The sequence below is a fragment of the Schistocerca piceifrons genome, chromosome 11 (genome assembly GCF_021461385.2).
Source record: "Schistocerca piceifrons isolate TAMUIC-IGC-003096 chromosome 11, iqSchPice1.1, whole genome shotgun sequence".
NCBI lineage: Eukaryota > Metazoa > Arthropoda > Insecta > Orthoptera > Acrididae > Schistocerca > Schistocerca piceifrons.
The window spans coordinates 30964758-30985059 of record NC_060148.1 but is presented as its reverse complement, the minus strand read 5'-3'; the positions used below and the strand labels follow the sequence as shown (position 1 = coordinate 30985059).

At 42.9% G+C, this 20302-nt stretch overlaps 1 protein-coding gene across 1 annotated transcript in view; it reads right to left on the bottom strand.

Annotated features, from left to right (window-relative positions):
• The window catches only part of LOC124720446 (coiled-coil domain-containing protein AGAP005037), a 992798-nt gene that overhangs the window by 234079 nt on the left and 738417 nt on the right, over positions 1-20302 (bottom strand). Inside the window, exon 7 of the mRNA XM_047245796.1 lies at positions 14636-14824. Within this exon, the coding sequence (XP_047101752.1) occupies positions 14636-14824 (189 nt within the window). The remainder of the gene's footprint in view (positions 1-14635; positions 14825-20302) is intronic.

Sequence of the window (20302 nt, the reverse complement as noted above, 5' to 3'; positions counted from 1 at the left end):
ATAGCCGACCACTTCCTCGTTGCTGGGAATAAGTGGAAGTCGCTCGGTGCCAGGTCGGGACTGTACGGCGGATGAGGAAACAACTCCCACTTAAAAGATTCGAGAACTTCACGAGTGGCATTTGCCGTGTGGGCCCGGGCGTTGTCGTGAATCGGCAAGATCTTTGAGCCCAACTTTCCCCTGCGCTTGTTTTGTATTGCTCTTCTGAGATTGTGCAGAGTTTGACAATACCTTTGAGAGTTTATTGTAGTGCCTCTTTCCAGGAAATCCACAAAAATCACACCTTTTCTGTCCCAAAAGACAGTCGCCATCACCTTCATTGCCGACATTGTCTGCATGCATTTCTTGGGTTTTGGGGGGGAATTTGTGTGCCCCCACTGCACTGACTGCAATTTTGTCTTGCAGTTCACATGCTTAACCCATGTTTCGTCACCAGTAACGATGCGATCGAGTAATGAGTCGCCGTCTTTCTCGTAAGCGTCCAAAAACGTTAACGCTGCAGCCATTCGCTGATTTTTGTGAATCTCTGTCAAGATTTTTGGTATCCATCTTGCACAAAGCTTGTGGTAACCGAGCTTTTCGGTAATGATTTCGTGCAACAAACTTAGTGAAATTTGTGGAAAACTCATAGAGAGTTCCGTTATTGTGAAATTACGGTTTTCACGGACCGCGGCATCGACTTTTCCGACAAGTTCGGCAGTCACTGTGCTGGGTCTTCCACTTCGCTCTTCGTCGTGAACGTTAGTTCGGCCATTTTTAAAATTTATGACCCATTGACGCACTCCACCTTCAGTGATTCTGTTGTCCCCATACACTTCACAAAGCTGCCGATAGATTTCTATCGCTGTACAGTTTTTTTGCAGTCAGAAACCTTATTACAGCACACACTTCACAATTCGCGGCATTTTCAATTAACGCTGACATTTCAAAATGTCACAGTAACTCAACGGAGTACAGCACGAACGTCTCACTAGCACGGCAGGATGCCGACTGAGCGGGGGAATGCCATGACACCAAGATGGCCGCGCTAGCCCCGCCCCTAACGGACACAAACGAAAACGTAATGTACTTTGTGGATAGCCCTCGTATCTCAGCTGTAACCCATCATGGTCTACAGTGTGTCGACATTTTGCCCGGGCCTGTTCGATCACCAGATAGAGCAGGTATGGGACATCATTGTACGAGGTGCATTCAAGTTCTAAGGCCTCCGATTTTTTTTCTAATTAACTACTCACCCGAAATCGATGAAACTGGCGTTACTTCTCGACGTAACCGCCCTGCAGACGTACACATTTTTCACAACGCTGACGCCATGATTCCATGGCAGCGGCGAAGGCTTCTTTAGGAGTCTGCTTTGACCACTGGAAAATCGCTGAGGTCATAGCAGCACGGCTGGTGAATGTGCGGCCACGGAGAGTGTCTTTCATTGTTGGAAAAAGCCAAAAGTCACTAGGAGCCAGGTCAGGTGAGTAGGGAGCATGAGGAATCACTTCAAAGTTGTTATCACGAAGAAACTGTTGCTAAACGTTAGCTCCATGTGCGGGTGCGTTGTGTTGGTGAAACAGCACACGCGCAGCCCTTCACGAACGTTTTTGGTGCAGTGCAGGAAGGAATTTGTTCTTCAAAACATTTTCGTAGGATGCACCTGTTACCGTAGTGCCCTTTGGAATGCAATGGGTAAGGATTACGCCCTCGCTGTCCCAGAACATGGACACCATCATTTTTTCAGCACTGGCGGTTACCCGAATTTTTTTTGGTGGCGTTGAATCTGTGTGCTTCCATTGAGCTGACTGGCGCTTTGTTTCTGGATTGAAAAATGGCATCCACGTCTCATCCATTATCACAACCGACGAAAAGAAAGACCAACTCGTGCTGTCGTTGCGCGTCAACATTGCTTGGCAACGTGCCACACGAGCAGCCGTGTGGTCGTCCGTCAGCGTTCGTGGCACCTGCCTGGATGACACTTTTCGCATTTTCAGGTCGTCGTGCAGGATTGTGTGCACAGAAGCCACCGAAATGCCAACTCTGGAGGCGATCTGTTCAACAGTCATTCGGCGATCCCCCAAAACAATTCTCTCCACTTTCTCGATTGTGTCGTCAGACCGGCTTGTGCGAGCCCGAGGTTGTTTCGGTTTGTTGTCACACGATGTTCTGCCTTCATTAAACTGTCGCACCCACGAACGCACTTTCGACACATCCGTAACTCCGTCACCACATGTCTCCTTCAACTGTCGATGAATTTCAATCGGTTTCACACCACGCAAATTCAGAAAACGAATGATAGCACGCTGTTCAAGTAAGGAAAACGTCGCCATTTTAAGTATTTAAAACAGTTCTCATTCTCGCCGCTGGCGGTAAAATTCCATCTGCCGTACGGTGCTGCCATCTCTGGGACGTATTGACAATGAACGCGGCCTCATTTTAAAACAATGCGCATGTTTCTATCTCTTTCCAGTCCGGAGAAAAAAAATCGGAGGCCTTAGAACTTGAATGCACCTCGTACGATAACTCCAGCATCATCTGCAAGCAGCATTAACTGTCCCTGTATTGACGGAGTAAGTGAAACAGGCACGGAACTCCATCCCACAAACTAACATCCAGCACCTATACAACACCGTGCATGCACGTTTGTATGAGGCGTCTGTTTTAAGTAAGGTCCGTTTGAACATAAGTACACAACGAACCGTTATTTAAAAAAGTAAGTTTATTTTCAGAAAGTACATACTTCACTCTATTTTTCGACATAGTTGCCAAGTTTGTTTATTATTTTGTATTATACCTCTCAACCAATTTTAAAATACCCTCTTCATAAAAACTTGCTGCCTGCTCCGATAATCAAGAGTTCTCTGCTCTTTTCACGTCGTCGTCATCAGTGTAACAGTTGCTACTGAGGTGTTGTTTGAGGTGGAGGTACAGATGGTAATCGCTCGGCGCAAGATCAGGACTGTAGGGTAGGTGGTCCTAAACTTCCCAGACAATTCCCTTCGTCAGCGTGCAGCCTCTTTTGTTTTGAATAGCTCTGCGTAGCTTTCTCAGGGTTTGGCAGTATGCTTCTGCATTGATAGTGGTTCCTCGTTGCACGAAGTCAACCGACAAAACACCATGCCTAATCCCTAAACACAGACGCCATGATTTTGCGCTGGGACAGAGTCTGTTAGGCCTTCACCTTTACAGGCGAGTGTGTGTGTCTCCATTCCACGCTCTGTTGCTTCGATTCGGGCGAGCCGGCCGCGGTGGCCGTGCGGTTCTGGCGCTGCAGTCCGGAACCGCGGGACTGCTACGGTCGCAGGTTCGAATCCTGTCTCGGGCATGGGTGTGTGTGATGTCCTTAGGTTAGTTAGGTTTAAGTAGTTCTAAGTTCTAGGGGACTTATGACCTAAGATGTTGAGTCCCATAGTGCTCAGAGCCATTTGAACCATTTGATTCGGGCGTGTTATGCGAAACCCACGTTTCGTCTCCAGTTACGATCTGACTCAACAAGCTTTCACCTTCTTCGTGATAACGAGTCAAGAACATCACACACTCAAAACTATGGTTTTTGTGGTCCTCTGTTAGGAGTTTCAGGACCTGACGGCAGCACATTTCCCTAAACTTCAGGTGTTCAGAAACAATGTTGTAAAGCACTGATCTCAACACGATAGGAAATTCGTCTGAGACACACCTGTTATTGTTGAGCTCCTGTTTTCAAGAATCCTCTTCGGGAGGACGACGGTTCAGTCCTGCATCCGGCCATCCTAATTTAGGTTTTCCGTGATTTCCCTAAATCGCTTCAGGCAAATGCCGGGATGGTTCCTTTGAAAGGGCACGGCCGATTTCCTTGCCCATCCTTCCCTCACCCGAGCTTGCGCTCCGTCTCTAATGACCTCGTAGTCGACGGAACGTTAAACACTGATCTCCTCCTCCTCCTCCTCCTCCTCAAGAATCCTCGCTTCAACTGAAGCCACCAAAGCAGCCGTAATCAAAGAAGGGTGACCGGAGCGGTCCTCATCATGGACGTTGTCACGGCCACCTTTGAATTCTGGTACCCACTTACGCGCTTTGCTGTCACTTCACAAATCTGTCGATGAATTTCTGCAGCAGACAGGTTCCTTGCTGACAAACACCGTATCACTGAGCGAATCTCACACGCGGCGGGCGAGTTGCTAGTCTTAAACATTTTGAAAGCACAGAACAGAACCGTACAGGTTAGCTAATAGCTGAAGCTGAGCACAGTTGTTCCCGAGGCATGCTGCTACACGACGCACGCGCTCGTTGCGGTATGCGCGCGAACTACTAGTGTCTACAACAAAACGGACCTTACTTAAAAAACATGCCTCTTATGTTTGCATCCAACTTTCTGGCGACTACACTGGTTATTAATGTGCCAGCGTTATACATCTGCAATGCCTTATCTCGCACTTACATTATCTTGTAATGTTGCAGTGTTAAACACCTATATTTAAAATCTACTCCAGAAATTTCATTACTCTACATTAATTATTTTTAGGTGCTGCGAATTTTTTTTCTGTCGGCGTATACTGTGAACTGTAATGGTTCCACAACATTTCCTTGGGGGAACGTCAGACGTTACTTTTACGTCTCCTTTAAGAAGGACTTGCTCTATTCTGTTTGGGAAGAACACTACAATTCAAAGCTTAGCTTATTTTCCGTACGCAATATTTTGTTTATTGTTGTTGTTGTTGTTGTTGTGGTCTTCAGTCCTGAGACTGGTTTGATGCAGCTCTCCATGCTACTCTATCCTGTGCAAGCTTCTTCATCTCCCAGTACATACTGCAACCTACATCCTTCTGAATCTGCTTAGTGTATTCATCTCTTGGTCTCCCTCTACGATTTTTACCCTCCACGGTGCCCTCCAATGCTAAATTTGTGATCCCTTGATGCCTCAAAACATGTCCTACCAATCGATGCCTTCTTCTAGTCAAGTTGTGCCACAAACTTCTCTTCTCTCCAATCCTATTCAATACCTCCTCATTAGTTACGTGATCTACCCACCTAATCTTCAGCGTTCTTCTGTAGCACCACATTTCGAAAGCTTCTATTCTCTTCTTGTCCAATCTATTTATCGTCCATGTTTCACTTCCATACATGGCTACACTCCATACAAATACTTTCAGAAACGACTTCCTCACTTAAATCTATACTCGATGTTAACAAATTTCTCTTCTCCAGAAACGCTTTCCTTGCCATTGCAAGTCTACATTTTATATCCTCTCTACTTCGACCATCATCAGTTATTTTGCTCCCCAAATAGCAAAAGTCCTTTACTACTTTAAGTGTCTCATTTCCTAATCTAATCCCCTCAGCATCACCCGACTTAATTCGACTACATTCCATTATCCTCGTTTTGCTTTCGCTGATATTCATCTTATACCCTCCTTTCAAGACACTATCCATTCCATTCAACTGCTCTTCCAAGTCCTTTGCTGTCTCTGGCAGAATTACAATGTCATCGGCGAACCTCAAAGTTTTTATTTCTTCTCCATGGATTTTAATACCCACTCCAAATTTTTCTTTTGTTTCCTTCACTGCTTGCTCAATATACAGATTGAACAACATCGGGGAGAGGCTACAACCCTGTCTTACTCCGTTCCCAACCACTGCTTCCCTTTCATGTTCCTCGACTCTTATAACTGCCATCTGGTTTCTGTACAAATAGTAAATAGCCTTTCGCTCCCTGTATTTTACCCCTGCCACCTTCATAATTTGAAAGAGAGTATTCCAGTCAACATTGTCAAATGCTTTTTCCAAGTCTACAAATGCTAGAAACGTAGGTTTGCCTTTCCTTAATCTTCCTTCTAAGATAAGTCGTAAGGTCAGTTTGCCTCACGTGTTCCAACATTTCTACGGAATCCAAACTGATCTACCCCGAGGTCGGCTTCTACCAATTTTTCCATTCGTCTGTAAAGAATTCGCGTTAGTATTTTGCAGCTGTGACTTATCAAACTGATAGTTCGGTAATTTTCACATCTGTCAACATCTGCTTTCGTTGGGATTGGAATTATTATATTCTTCTTGAAGTCTGAGGGTATTTCGCCTGTCTCATACATCTCGGTCACCAGATGGTAGAGTTTTTTCAGGACTGGCTCTCCCAAGGCCGTCAGTAGTTCCAATGGAATGTTGTCTACTCCCGGGGCCTTGTTTTGACTCAAGTTTCAACGTCTTTCTTCTACGAGTGCTCACCTATGCTATTACCGCAGTGAATTAAAGCAAAATAAACGGCCCTACTCGTGGCTACACGAGTGGACTCAAGCGTCTCTGCACTAATAACCTATGCTGCACAAACACGTTGTTTTGGGGGTCCCCATACAGCCACGGATCCCGGAGGGGAGGGGGTGGGTATGTGCCTCAAAAAGTTCTTAGCTCTGACTTAATAAAATCTTTGTTCGTGTAAATTTGGAATTTCAACCTAGTGAAACTTTGAAATCTCAGGAATATACAGGCTGAATCAGAAATCTACAGACAAAATTTCTGAGGCTGTCCATGGAGATTTTTTTGAGTAGTTCAGTGTAAGATATCTGTGATCTCCGGTGAATCGTTACGGAATAATTGTATTACCTTTGATTTCTTGCCTTCATTTATTTTTGCTTTTTTATTGCAACGAACGATCTGCATAACGCTGTGAATGTCGACGGCAGGCGCTGTGTGTCTTCTTTAGAAACACTTGATCCATCCTATTACAGTACAGCCAACTTGACTCTTCGAGCTAAAGACTGGATTCAGTACCGCTCGGTTCCGACTTTTTTCCGGCTGAGTCAGATGTTCGTTAAAGTGTGTGCAGAGCAGTACGGCTAAGCTTACCATCGTATTTTACGGACTATAAGACGCTACAGACTATAAGAAGCACCCTACATTTCAAATATTTTTTTTAAAAGTAGGCTAGCATTTTTATTATTAGACTGCAAAGCGAGACTAAAAGAAATTCTTAGTTTATAAAACCGAAGTGATCTTTAAAATCCCTCAAAACCATTATCTAAACTCTCTTCTTCTTCCTCTTCATCGTCATCGTTGTTCTCTTCATATATACACTATGTGATCAGAAGTATCCGGACACCCCCAAAAACATACGTTTTGCATATTAGGTGCACTGTGCTGCCACCTGCTCCCAGCTACTCTATATCAGCGACCTCAGTAGTCATCAGACATCATGAGAGAGCAGAATGGGGCGCTCCGTGGAACTCACGGACTTGGAACGTGGTCAGATGATTGGGTGTCACTTGTGTCATACGTCTGTACGCGGGATTTCCACACTCCTACACATCCGTAGGTCCACTGTTTCCGATGTAATAGTGAGGTGGAAGCGTGAAGGGACACGTACAGCACAAAAGCGTACAGGCCGACCTCGTCTGTTGACTGACAGAGACCGCCGATAGTTGAAGAGGGTCGTACTGTGTAATAGGCGGACATCTATGCAGACCATCACACAGGAATTCCAAACTGCATCCCGCCGGAGGTTCGAGTCCTCCGTCTGGCATGGTTGTGTATGTTGTTCATAGCAGAAGTTAGTTTAAGTAGTGTGTAAGACTAGGGACGGATGACCTGCAGTTTGGTCCCTTAGGAATTCACACACATTTGAGCATTTGAAGTTATTTCCCATAAATCAAGGTAATTATGGTAACAAACTCAATAAATCACAGTTACATCATGATTCTGTAACGAGCCAACAGAGACCGCGGCCCCCTCATACCACGATACTCAGACAACATCCCTGAACAAACTCCAAAATTTTGGTGGTGGAGTTCTGGTTCACACTGTATAGGCGCTACCCTGACAGGAGCTGTGGTAGGACGGATCTTTCGGGGCGAAAAATGCAGCAGAAGAAGTTGTTTATTGTCACATAGGATGGACAATTCGTCACGCAGAATGCATTCAGATAGACGCAGTTGACTATAAACGAATACTGACGGAGGTTTGTAGGCAGTTTCAAGGTCTAGAAACAGGAAGACGAACTGTCAACGTTTGTGTTGTTGGCGTAGAAGTTGAACGTCTGCGCGAAGGCTGAGAGTCCGCAGCTCGAGGTCGTGCGGTAGCGTTCTCGCTTCCCACGCCCGGGTTCCCGGGTTCGATTCCCGGCGGGGTCAGGGATTTTCTCTGCCTCGTGATGACTGGGTGTTGTGTGATGTCCTTAGGTTAGTGAGGTTTCAGTCGTTCTAAGTTCTAGGGGACTGATGACCATAGATGTTAAGTCCCATAGTGCTCAGAGCCATCTGAACCATTTGAAGGCTGAGAAGGAAGGGAAGAGGATTAGGGTACAACGTCCCGTCGATGACGAGATTACTCGAGACGATAACAAGCGCGTATAGGAGAAGTACGTCACCAGAGTCCTTTTAAAAGGAACTATTTGGGAATTTTCCTTAAGCGATTAAAGGGAAACCTAGGAAACTCTAGGCCTAAATGTGGGTAGCCAGACGGGCATGTGAACTGCCGTCCTTCCGAATACGAGTCTAGTGCCTAACCACTACGCCACATAGCTCGAAGTAAAAATTGGGACGGCCGGTCACAACCAGTTCTATCTTCGAGTGAAAAAAAGAAACAAGTGGTTTAGTGGATCTGATCTTGTAAGGACGATAAGTAATTAGTTTTCAGGCCAGAAACTGCAGTACAGTGGTGCATTTGCCGCCGTTAGGAGCCATTAAATGTTGGCGAAACTCTCAGCCCGGTACCCTTTCACTTTGCAGAACAATGTGGGACACCGAAATACCAAGGCCCTGAAATCTTGCCGATCTGCTTCCATAGAGTTGTCCCCAGTGCGAGACGGCGATGGGTTTGCGAGTTTCACTGTCAGACTTTGTCTTCTCTCTCTCTCTCTCTCTCTCTCTCTCTCTCTCTCTCTCTCAGTGTGTGTGTGTGTGTGTGTGTGTGTGTGTGTGTGTGTGTGTGTGAACGCTCGCGCGCACGATACAGTATTAGAAAAAGTTTTACAATTTAACCGCCTGATGCGTCACATTGATCTCAAACTGCTCCTGGAGTGTAGTCTGAAATGTACCGTGATTGGAACATTTTCTAAGCTTTCAGGACTTGCTAACTACGTAATACATTCGTTCATGAATAATTCAAAAATGTACGGTTCGGGTATATTTTATTTGGCAAATCCAGATTTCGGCTAGTGCCTAGCCATTATCAATACACTATTTTTTGAGCAGTATTCAAAGAATTGTGACCGACGCCGGAATAACAGGGAACTCACATGCACTGAGACTAAAAACTAGTGCGCTGACAATGGGTAGGCACTAGCCGAAATCTGGATTTGCCAAATAAAACCTGTGAAAAAAAAGGACGACTGATTGCTGCGCTCTATAATTTATAAACCATATCACAGTCGCTGAGTGCACCCACGTTCCTCAAGGAAGGTAACCTGATGGTCTTTTATTTATTTTGGTGTGACAGATCTGCCCTAAGAGTATGTAACAGTGTGTGTGTGTGTGTGTGTGTGTGTGTGTGTGCGTGATTGTGTGTGAATTCCTCAGGGACCGAACCGCTTCGGTCCCTAGACTCACACACTACTTAAACTAACTTATGCTAAGAACAACACACACGCCCATGCCCGAGGGAGGACTCGAACATCCGGCGGGAGGGGCCGGGCAGTCCGTGGCATGGCGCCTCGAACCGCGCGGCCAGTCCGCGCGGCGTTTGTAACAGTATACCTACCATCCGTCATACGGCTTTTACGGCATGTGCGAATTACATAACAGTTGAGACTTGTTATTCAGCGACTTTAAAACGCAGGGACGAACGTCGTTTGACATTTACCTGCGTGATGTGTGGCTTATGAGCAGCAGCTCGACCGTGAAGTCCAAGTTTTCTCACCTCCCACCTAATTGTCATAGTACTGGTAGTGGATCTTTATGCAGTTTGGAATTCCTGTATGATGGTCTGGATAGATGTCTGCCTATTAATATTACGACCCTCTTTAACTGTGGGCAGTCTCTGTCAGTCAACGGACGAGGCCTGTACGCTTTTGCCGGCCGTGGTGGCCGAGCGGTTCTAGGCGCTTCAGTCCGGAACCGCGCGACTGCTACAGTCGCAGGTTCGATTCCTGGCTTGGGCATAGATGTGTGTTATGTCCTTACGATAGTTAGGTCTAAGTTCTAGGGGACTGATGACCACAGATGTTAAGTCCCATAGTGCTCAGAGCCATTTGAACAATTTTTGTACGCTTTTGTGCTGTACGTGTCTCTTCACGTTTCCATTTCACTATCACATCGGAAACAGTGGACCTAGGGATGTTTAGGAGTGTGGAAATCTCGCGTACAGACGTATGACACAAGTGACACCCAATCACCTGACCACGTTCGAAGTCCGTGAGTTCGCGGAGCGCCCGAATATGCTCTATCACGATGTCTAATGACTGCTGAGGTCGCTGATATGGAGTACCCGGCAGTAGGCGGCAGCACAATGCACCTAATATGAAGAGAGTATGTTTTGGGGCGTGTCCGGATACTTCTGAGCACATACTGTATATCTAGTAACATAACACTGGACATGTGTAAAACATGAAGAGGCGAAATATCATCAATGTATTTGGAACATATCGTGGAATTTCTCGTTTTTTATGTCATTTAAGGTCTACTAATAGCCTACGTGTGATAGTGTATACATGTAAGTGTGTTTTTGCCAACTACACGCAAGTAATATTTTTATTTTAGTATGCTTGTGCCTGTTGGCAATCGGTTTGGATGTAGTACTTTGTCTTCCTTCTAACATACAGGGTGATTTTGCTAAATGGGGACAAATTGCAAGAAAAGATGTCCGAGAGGATAAGAAGCAACTGGCCAGAATGCCTCTTGAAGGTGCAGATAAAATATCTTTGGCTCCAGGTTTCACTGGCTGAAGCACACATGAGAACACCCCAGGGGAATGGGAATGTTCTGAGTGTGCCATTGTTTTAGTTCCACACACAAGACAGCAGTGAGCTGCTATAGTCATTTAGTAGCTACGTCACCCTCCGTATCATCAGAGACACGTCTTCCAGCATGGGAGACAGGGTCACCTGCAGGAAATGCAGACAGATGTACCTCGACTGTGAAGCGAAGTGGGAGTATCGGTGTCCCATGAGGTGGTTGCCAATGACCCCTACCCACACACTGGGGCTAAACCAGTGCTGATGGTTCGCTGCCACTGTATTTTGTGGATTTTCCACAGCCCACGGGTGAAGGTTGACGATACCGCTCGTCATCTGTGAATAGCGAAGATGATAGAAATGCTAGGGCCATGGTGGCCTGTGTGACAAAACAACGACAAACCGACTTTGTGGAGAAAAGTCTGTAGTTAATAACGCCTGCATGCATAGTACATAATATGGATAGTGGAGAATGTCCCACACGGTCATCTGGCTTACTACATGTTGGTGGATCACCTGCCTAGTGCCAAAACAGGGACCACACTCAAAGATCTTTCATCTCTAAGTTCAAGAGGGTGTTACCTCCCCTGGAATGCAGTTCTGACTTTGTGTCCATATCACCTTTTTTGATTCTTATCCTCAGAGGCATCGTTTCCTGCAGTTTGTCCCCAATTAGCAAAATTAAACAAAATCACCCATTTTATGCCACAAGGTACGCTTGAAAATGGCCATATGTTGAATTTGGCCAATAGTGGTAAATAGAGCAAAATATATAGTCTCAATGGAATTACATCTTTTGAATTAAACGCTAGCAGAGGAGGCGCAAATTGTTCGCGTTTCATCCTTAAAGCCGCTCGTTACTGTAGCTAATTGGACCTGGTGTCACTAACTGCTGGATTAAAATTGTGCATCACACAAGGGTAGGAACAAATGCAAGATAGAAGCCAACAATTTTATGATGGAACGAATGACAACCACAAGTGTTAGTAAAAACGGGGTAACGTGAGAAACACCAAGAAAACAACATGTGAGCAGACAACTGGAAAGCAAACCTAGCCAGGAACAAGACATACATGACAAACATTACATGTTAATAAAAGAGGAGCAACACCAAGAAAAACACACTGAGAAAAGCTCTGGTTGCCAAGGGTGTTCAAGCTTTCTCACACGGACAGTCCACCACCTATGTTGGATTGTGTATGATATTTAGCAAGCAAAAGTGGGTAGTTTCAGAGTGTCACCAGAGCAAATTGGAGAGAGCTGGAGGGTATCGATTAAACTTTAAACGTAATTGACACGTTACTGCCATGTTTAATTGGTGTTAATGGAATTTCAATGCATTAAGCTGTCATGAAGACAACTTCTAGATCTGTACGTCATGCATGAGCTCAAATTAATCTGATTTTTACCGTATGGGTATTTCGCGATATGTGTCTGGGATAAGTACGCGGCCTGACTATATGATCTCAGAATGATGCACAATGGCTCCATTGTAGCGTCTGCCACTGGATTTTGTTGAGCTTTTCCTTGATTCTCTCGCGATAACCAAACGAACCCTTGACGAAATGTGCCGTTGGTTTTTGGATCTTCTAACTCTCACCAATTAGCTCTACTAACTGAAGGTCCCAGACTGATTGTCAATACTCATAGACCAAATGATGCTGTTAGCACCTAGCAGATCTTTAAACTAAACTAAACTCTGCCTGAACAGGTCGTGAAGACCCAACGGTACCGACCGACCGCCATGTCATCCTCAGCCCACAGACATCACTACATGCAGACATGGAGCGGCATGTGGTCAGCGCAGCACTTTCCCAGCCATATGTCAGTTTATGAGGCTGCACACTACTTCTCGATCAAATAGCTCCTCAGTTTTCCTCAGGAGCTCTGACTGCGCCCCGCTTGCCAACAGCGCTCGGCAGACCAGATGGTCACCCATCCAAGTGCAGCCCAGCCTGACAGTGAGGTGAACAATATTTCCTTAGCATTCTCCCTATCAGTCTTTGTGGAGACTACTTTTTCCATCAACTTTCAACTTTATGCTGCTCCAGACCCACATTGTTTTATAGCATATGGTTGTAACTGTTTCCAGTATTTTATCACTTGAGTGTAATCAAACAATAATGGATCTTCCCACGTATCTGTGCTCATTTAACGCTGCTATGGATGAAACTTAATAACTTTGAAGTATACTGCTATTGTTTGTTGTTTTGATGGAAATCCAACTGTTTCAAGTCCTGTGTTCCATTTCCCTGGAGGCTGTGATTAGAGAGAGAACACACTCCATACAGTGAATCAAATAGCCACCATTCTCATTCTGGAATATTGTAATATGTGCACCACCATCTACTTAAACTCACCTCTAGTCTACCGACTCGACTGGGAGGTGGTAGTAACTGGACACTCTTCACTGTCTGTGAGCTTACGAAGCAGTTTACAAATTAAGTGCAGTATCCATCTGCGAGGTCCACACTCCACTAATTGAAATCACAGCCAGAAATCCAGATAGATCAGTTCACACATATCAAGTCTCACACTTGTTCATGTGGTGTTCCACTGCTACATTTGGATTTATCTGGAGTAGGTGCACAAGATTAGCAATAGGACAAAAATAGCACCGTTGCATGTTGCCAGCTTATTCAGTAACATTATTATACAATTCACGCTAAGTTTCTCGAAATGGTCTCCTAGTCATTATTGCGAATTGGAGATTTGGAGTGCAATAAGATACATTTGTCTGGCATCATTTTATTGGCTTCCACTATGTCATAACTCTGTTTTGAGCTGATATACAGCATTGATCTTTGATCATACCGTCTGTGAGCTACCATTATTAGGCTGGTTCTTTGCTGGAATGTCCTTATATGCATTCTGGGGTTCCTCCAAACGCTCTTCTTAACACATTCCAAGAGTGTCCTCCAGATACTGTGTTTTGATAAGGCCATATATGAGCTATATGTAGTAGAGTTGACTGAAGTAATTCCTCTAGTATATTCTGGTTGATTCTTCTGAAGTCCCCACATTTACCATGCCATCTGAGAGGCAATGTTTTTGTGCCACACTCCAAGTACTCTGGATGGAACATACCATCTGAAAGCCAATATTTTGGGGGCATGTTCCAAAGCCATTTTAGAAAGGCCCTCTCAATTACTCTCACTGAATCATGCTATCTAAAAAACAATCATCTGATGCAATGCTTCAAACACTTTCTTGGAGGGTCCCCCAAGTAACATGGAAGGATCATACAGTCTACAAGCTGGCACTAATAAAGTTGTATGGGAAGTCTGAAGGACCAAACATTCTGGTATGGTCCTCACATGGATTGTACCATCTGAAAGGTAACAGATTCTGGAAGGATCCCTCAAGTACTTTGGGTCAATTATGAGAAATAGCAATGGTATAGGTGACTGGCGAAAGTTCTTCAGGACTTTATATTAGGAGCCTCTCAAGTACTCTAGGTGGCTCATGCAATCTTTAAGCAAGCAGCAAAGCAGACTGTTTGGTGACGTTTATCAAATACCTGTTGGTAGGTCCCTCCCAAGCACCCTGATTGTATCATGGAATCTGCAAACCGACAGTAAAAATGTCTGGTGATATGACCCAACTCCAATCTGGGAACTCTACGTTGAGCATGACCTGGGCATTCTTATCTGTGGTGAACTGTCCTGAGGGCGAAAAGCAGCATTAGGATGTGAGTTAGGGCCAGCGTGAGGGGTGAATAAAACGAGCATACAGGGGTGTGCGCAGGGACACAGGGCAGCTGCTTCAAGGAGTGGCCGACACTGGCCCGAGACTGACCTGCCGTCGGAGAATAGACTGCGTCACGTGGGGATGGCAGGGGCAAGAAGGGGCCATAGAGCCTGTCTGGGGGCACAGGGGGCCCGCCCCCCACCCCCGGCTTGCCAGCAGGGGACAGGGGGGACCCCAGGGGGTTGTGCTGGTATGTGCGCACTGGTTTGGGAGGGGGCACACCGCCTGGCCCGCCACCTTCAAACACAACACCAATATCTATCAGCATGCACCGCCACCACTTGACAACACTCCCAGATACACCAAGGTTTTTCGTTAAAACAGCTTTACGTTCTGCCAATGACACACAAGGTCTCTGAGAAGTCCCTGTACCTCTCTTGACAACTTCATATAAATATTTGTCCCATATTCACAAGAGCAGCTGAACTTCAAGTACCACAGTAAACAATGCATGAGTACATTTAAAAAGGTTTGAAGATGTTTAGACCAATGCATGTGAAAAAAATTATCTAAGACATGGAGATGTGGGTTAAAGACTTGTGTGCTTTGTTGCCTCTAATGCCAAGTCTCCCTCAAGTGTGCAAGATGTGACTGTTCGTGTGGGGAGAATATGGTTTTCTGGTCTAAGGAAAATCCCCATTATGTGCACAAGCTGGGCTGGGAGGAAGCCACATCAGATTGTAGGAATGACCAAGCAGTCATCACAGTACCTGTTCAGGACTTTTTTTTGAGGGATACATGAACAGAAATACTTCCACATGTTGCAAACATGATTAATACCTCAGGCTGAGGACAAGAGAATCACAGATCAAGTATGGTTACAGTAAGACAGAGCTCCAATATACTTTGCTACAGGTGCACGAGTTCCCCAATGAACTATTTGGAATACACATGGTTCAGCAACATCTCCAGCTCCATCTAAGAGGCAACAATGAAGCACAGACCTTACAACAGTGGACAACTTGTTATGAGGGATAATCAAGTCCCTTGTGACCAATGTCAGTACAAGACTAATGAAGAATGGTTACAGAAGTGTTGAAGTTTTTTGAAGCATAACTCCTGAATACTCGATAAGATGTCAAGGATAACATGGGGGCACACAAGTCTCAGTGTAAGGCACATATACATTCGCTGGATACATAGTTTTCATATGCAGGTACTTCAATTTAAATATATTGTTTCGACCAAGGAGTACAGGGAATTCTCAGAAACACTAAACATAGACTACTGGGTAAATCCATATGGCATGAATCCTGACTTGTGTACAGACTTCACCAGAGGCTTCGTTACAGAGACAACAACTGTTAGCATGTATCATCACCACCACCACCAAATGTCAGTATTCCCAGACACACCAAGGTTTCTGTTAAGAAAACAGCTGTGCCTATTGATGGAGAAAACGTTTTCTGGTCACCAAGTAATACACTATTGGGTAATTCGAAACAGTATGAACTTTTACTCTTGGAAGAAACACCAACACCCAGTTTATTACAATAATAGGAAACACAATATCTGCAGTGTGTGTGTGTGTGTGTGTGTGTGTGTGTGTGTGTGTGTGTGTAATCAAGACTTTTATGTTTTCTTATATGAACCAACAATTCAAAAATATACCATGGCTTATATCTATCATGAAACTACTGTTCTGGAATTATTTCTCTAACAGTTTCTGAAGATTACAGCACGGTTGGTGCACTGAAAGACAAAATAGCAGAAACTCTGAAGAAAGTAGCAGCATAATTTCCATGCTACATCATACGCACATCAGACAAAATATTAGAGACCCCAAGGATCAATCACTCAAGCTAATGCCATGTAACACAGTCTCTTGCCTTGATGGTGGCCTCAGTTGGACGAGAAAAAAAGTCCACATCATACTTCAGGTATGTCGTACCCATCTGAAGCCAGTTATAATGGACACATTGACTGCTACATTTTACTTGCTATTCCAAATAATATGAAACATTTTACACTGGGTTAACATTGGGTGATTTAGCACACTAGTTGAGGTGTGATAAGTTGGTCTAGTATTAGTCAAATCAGGAGTGTATACATGCAATGTATACGTACCCTGTGAACTTGGTTGCTGTAACATTGAAAAATGGGGTAGCCGCTGCCTACTCATCATGAGGATGTAGGAGAAAGGGCAACACTTCGTCACCAACCATATTAAAATAAACATTCTGGTACATGTTCTACAATGTGAAAGGGCCATGGTACAAAAAATGCATCATCGGCCTCAACTATAACCTTCCCATACTGTGGGTTCAGTGTCTCATTGGGATGTCGGTCATTTCCACACCATGCATCATTTGAAAAAAAAAGAGGCAAAATGGCGATTAATCAGACCACATTACACGCCTCCGGTTTGTGTGTTATTTGGCTCATTGGAAACGTGCATCTTCATGTGATGCTGTGAGCAATGACCATATTTCCTTATTACTACTTAAAAAAAGGCATGCATTTATATTATCGCATATTACTTGTATTCTTACCAGTCTTCCTTCCTGAATATTATTCTATAGCAACTACAAAACTAGTCCTCTGCCTGGCCCCTTTTCTTTTAATGTATAACTTTCCTTTTGTATTCATTATGTGTCAGTTACTTTAAAATTGGAACTTGGTGATTAATTTTTTCTAGAAGGACCATGTGAATACCTAATAGTTTTTTTTCCAAAATAATATGTGTAAATTCATTTCATAGTAAGTATTGAAGATCCCAAGCCAATTCAAAATGTCCATTGGATGGAGTTTCCTACCCAGTGTTTGGTCAGTATTGATATAGACATACATTCACTGACAGCAGAAATACCTGAAGGATTTGTGACTGATTTTCATCGACAAGATATGACACAAATCTCTGGCAATCGTCAGATAGAAATTTTATACGGTCACTGATCTTGTGCTGTGTTACATGGCAATGAGTGGTACATTTCCTTTAGACATGCTGGACAGTCTTCATTTATACAGCAACAAATCGAGCAATTTCATTCATGGTATTATCAGGGGTAAGTCGAAACACTAATAGCTGCTTTCTGCCATTGTCTCAAGTCGACCCATTTTATTGCACTGATTCCATACACCCAGAATTTATGTCAGCAGTGGAGGGTCACATGACTGCCTAGTATTGTTTCTACACCATCTGCAGCGCTTCAAAGCGACAAGTTTGCTCTTTCTAAAGGGGGTGATCAATATTTTGTCTGGCGAGCGTATGTTAAATGGCATAGTAAAACGACAGTGAAGAAATCGAGATGTGTATGATACAAGTGGAGCACAGAATTTAATCTGCAACTCGAAGGTCATAGAATCTATTGTGAATAAATGTGCATATCAAGCGAAAGACAACTTCTCTGAGAACTAAAGATTAAAGATGCAAAGTTTAAGAAGTTGGAACTCTGATTAGACAACATCAACCCAATCCCCAAGCTTCACTGATCCAACAAATACCAAAGGATGTGCAAACCATTGACAGCAAGCTGTTCAGACATAATGTATTTGCCAAGTCTGTATTCAACTATGTTTCAGATCAGCTGTTGCCTCGCCTGAGAATACACTTTTCCTTAGTATTTTCTCCTGATAATGCAGTAACTTCCATTACATTTAAATCACATTCCATCATATTTACACAGAAATAATGATAATCGTGAAACCAATTTTTCAATGCAGCATGGTCATTTTTGAAGTGTTGCCTATTAGGTACAAATATAACGTGGAAATGTCCCTGACAGTGACAGAGATCTTTTGAAAGAAACAACAGTAAAGGCATCTGTTTACCTTAATATATAAAACTGAGAGCCAGCTGTCAATTCAGTTACATTTTTTCATCATTCCAAATCTACTAAAAGAATTGAATCCAATTTCTAAAAGTCCACTGCAAAATAATGACCTTGGCATATTCTCATTAGATGAGGCAAACCCTTTGATATTCCAAAGCCAAAATGAGCTTTGTAAAGAATGTTCAAAAAGTTATTACGGCATATAAAAAGTAAGAATCATGCAAAGAAGCAAGAACAAAAGAGTACAAAAAATTTGTTTTTAAAATATAAAATAGAATTTTTGAAAAGAAATACAAATATGATAAGAAAAAGCTGCATCAATATTTGCTGTGTGTATTTGTTCTGTTTACCATAACGTTGCAATTCAACGAAACAACTTCTCAGGGCTGAAACCAAAAACAGAAGAAAAACAGAAAAAGTATAAAGAAATCATCTGCACTAGTAACAAAGCCACTACCAACTCATAGTAAACATCTGACATCACATGTCATACAAGTTTGAAATGAGCTGCAATTCAGTTATTGACTAGATGAAACTATAAATAAACCAAAACGTCTAGAAACAAAATGAATCCATTTTTTTGCTCATTGCTATCTTTCTTAACATGCTGGAACCACTTGTAAGTACTAAATAATTATTCACTAAATAATCCAATTTTTACTTTTTGTGCTGTCCACCATCATTCCTGTCACCATATTTCCTTATTACTACTTAAAAATGCATGCATTTATATTATCACATATTACTTGTATTCTTACTAGTCTTCCTTCCTGAATATTATTCTATAGCAACTACAAAACTAGTCTTCTGCTTGGCCCCTTTTCTTTTAATGTATAAGTTTTCTTTTGTATTCATTATGTGTCAGTTACTTTAAAATTGGAACTTGGTGATTAATTTTTTCTAGAAGGACCATGTGAATACCTAATAGTTTTTTTCCAAAATAATATGTGTATATTCATTTCATGAGTAAGTACTGAAGATCCCAAGCCAAAATGTTTTCAGTTTTTACTTTTTGAGCATCTGTGCGTTGTATTATCTAGAATGATCAATAGTTTTTGTAGTAACATCATTGTTCTATTATCACTCTATTGGGGTATATGTTAGTTTGCTGTTCACCTGTAATTTTCACAAATTTACTCGTTTAAATTTATCATAGGTTACCACAAATATACATATCGATGTCTCTGTTGTAGCCCTCAATTTTTTCTAGCATTTACTTGAAACCCAGGTGTGCAAGTTGTGCTTGAAAATATATGTTAACAATTACATCATGTGTCAGTTTAGACTACAGTTGCTGGAACTTGTAATTTTACACTAGTTTTATCTTGCTGTCTCAAAGTGCCAAGAAGTTTCGATGTGGGAATGTTAGAGAAGACCAACAAGTTATGCTACCATCAGAGGTGGATGTCAGAAAGAATGGGTCAGTATATAAATGAAGATTATCTTAGACAAATTACTTTTTAGTTTTCATTTTGTTTCTTTTCTCCTCTTTCATGTGTGAAATGGTGTCAAGCTATCTAAGATACCAGCTAGTGTTGATTGTGATGATGTGACACAATCGTTTTACTGGCTTGGAAGTACCACAGCCCATACATATACATTGTTTATTACTCTGCTGTTTCTGTCATTCCATGTTTTTACTTTATAAGTTTCCATTGTTTAGTTGTTTCAAACATCAATTAACGAAACTTACATATATATTTCTTAAAAAATAAAGAAAGAACACATCTGGTTTCCTGACTTGCTACTCTTGTCCAATTTCTATACATAAGAGAACAGTGTTGATTTTCATGAAGCTATAAGTTCAGTTTATTTCTCTAGAAGTTACCTATACAAATATATATTAGTTACTCTATTCCTTCAGTTTGTTGTTTCACTCAATCTGTGTTTCTTTAATTTCAGTTTCATGGCTAAGATGTTCCTTACATCAGTAATGGAAGTC